At 63.0% G+C, this 1,940-nt stretch overlaps 1 protein-coding gene across 1 annotated transcript in view; it reads left to right on the top strand.

Moving 5' to 3' along the window:
* LOC107199059 (metal transporter CNNM4-like) overlaps positions 1-1,940 on the top strand; it is an 11,165-nt gene that overhangs the window by 3,879 nt on the left and 5,346 nt on the right. Inside the window, exons 2-3 of the mRNA XM_033511664.1 lie at positions 1,347-1,490; positions 1,585-1,881. Coding sequence (XP_033367555.1) covers positions 1,347-1,490; positions 1,585-1,881 — 441 coding nt within the window. The remainder of the gene's footprint in view (positions 1-1,346; positions 1,491-1,584; positions 1,882-1,940) is intronic.

Below are 1,940 nucleotides of genomic sequence, written 5' to 3'. Positions count from 1 at the left end.
GGGGCCCGGGATCTCGTCACCACGGGATCTGGGGCCGGGGATCCTGCTGGGATCTGATCCCCGTGGGATCTGGGGCCGGGGATCTGGTCCCCGCGGGCTCGGGCTCCATCTCGGTTCTCCCGGCAGGGCAAGGTGGAGGTGGAGGCTGGCAAGGAGTGCATGAAGTTCGAGGCGGGAGCGTTCTCCTACTACGGGGTGATGGCTCTGAGCCCCCCGCCGGGATCCGGTGAGCGCCCCCGGAGCCGCCCCGGGACCCTGCGGGAGCCACCGCGGCTGGGGGAGGGAGGGTCTGGGGTTCGGAATCCCATCGGTGATCCGGGGACAGCAGGGGGATCCCGGAGTCCTGAGGGAATCCCAGAGTCCTGAGGGAATTCCAGAATCCCCAGGGAATCCCATAAACACGGGAGGGTGCGGGGTTCGGAATCCCATCGGTGATCCGGGGACAGCCAGGGGAATCCCGGAGTCCTGAGGGAACCCCAAAAGAGGGAATCCCAGAGTTCTGAGGGAATCCCAAAAGAGGGAATCCCAGAGTCCTGAGGGAATTCCAGAATCCCCAGGGAATCCCATAAACACGGGAGGGTCCAGGGTTCGGAATCCCATCGGTGATCCGGGGACAGCCGGGGAATTCCAGAAATCTGAGGGAATTCCAGAGTCCCGAGAGAATCCCAAAATCCCAAGAGAATCCCAAAATCCCAAGAGAATCCCAAAATCCCAAGAGAATCCCAAAATACCAAGAGAATCCCAAGAGAATCCCAAGAGAATCCCAAAAACCCGAGAGAATCCCAAAATCCCAAGAGAATCCCNTGGGGACAGCCTGGGGACACCTTGGGGACAGCCTGGGGACATCCTGGGGACAGCCTGGGGACATCCTGGGGACAGCCTGGGGACAGCCTGGGGACAGCCTGGGGACATCCCAGGGCTGGGGACACCCTGGGGACATCCTGAGGACATCCTGGTGACCCCCTGGTGACCCCCTGGTGACACCCTGGGGACATCCTGGGGACATCCCATGGTTGGGGACATCCCAAGGCTGGCACACCCTGAGGACACCCTGGTGACCCCCTGGGGACAATCCCATGGCTGGGGACATCCCATGGCTGGTGACCCCCCAGTGACCCCTGGTGACAATGCCATGGCTGTGACCCCCTGGTGACCCCCTGCTGACCCCTGCTGACCCCCTGGTGACCCCTGCTGACCCCCTGGTGACAATCCCATGGCTGGTGACCCCCTGGTGACCCCTGCTGACCCCCTGGTGACAATCCCATGGCTGGTGACCCCCTGGTGACCCCTGGTGACCCCTGGTGACCCCTGGTGACAATCCTGTCCGTGTCCCACCCTCCCCCCAGGCAAGTCCCACCTGGCCATCGTGCAGAAGGTGAACAACGAGGGCGAGGGCGACCCCTTCTACGAGGTGCTGGGGCTGGTGACCCTGGAGGACGTCATCGAGGAGATCATCAAGTCCGAGATCCTGGACGAATCCGACACCTACAGTAGGTCCCGGTGTCCCCCCTCCGCCCCCCAAAATAACAACACCCCCTTTTCGGGGTGTAGCCCTGCCGGCGGTGACCCCGCGCTTCCCCGCAGTCGACAACCGCAGCAGGAAGAGGGTGTGCAACCAGAAGAACCGGCGCGACTTCTCGGCCTTCAAGGACCCCGACAACGAGCTGAAGGTCAAGGTGTCACCTCAGCTGCTGCTGGCCGCCCACCGCTTCCTGTCCACCGGTCAGTGCGGTCACTCGGAGCTCAGAGGGACCTCGGAGGAGCTCAGAGGGTTCTGGTGGCTCCTCTGGGTGGTCCAAGTGGGAGTTTTGGTGGTTCTTGTCCCGGTTTTTTGTTGGGTTCTTCAGCACCCAAAATGGGAGGGGACAAGGTTGGGGGTGGGTGACAGGTCCTGGGGGTCTCCGTGGGAGCTCTGGGATGGACATCCTGGAAGGTTGGAG

The sequence above is a fragment of the Parus major genome, unplaced genomic scaffold (genome assembly GCF_001522545.3).
Source record: "Parus major isolate Abel unplaced genomic scaffold, Parus_major1.1 Scaffold420, whole genome shotgun sequence".
Lineage (NCBI taxonomy): Eukaryota > Metazoa > Chordata > Aves > Passeriformes > Paridae > Parus > Parus major.
The sequence above is the reverse complement of the archived record's forward strand: the minus strand, read 5'-3'. Positions and strand labels throughout refer to the sequence as shown.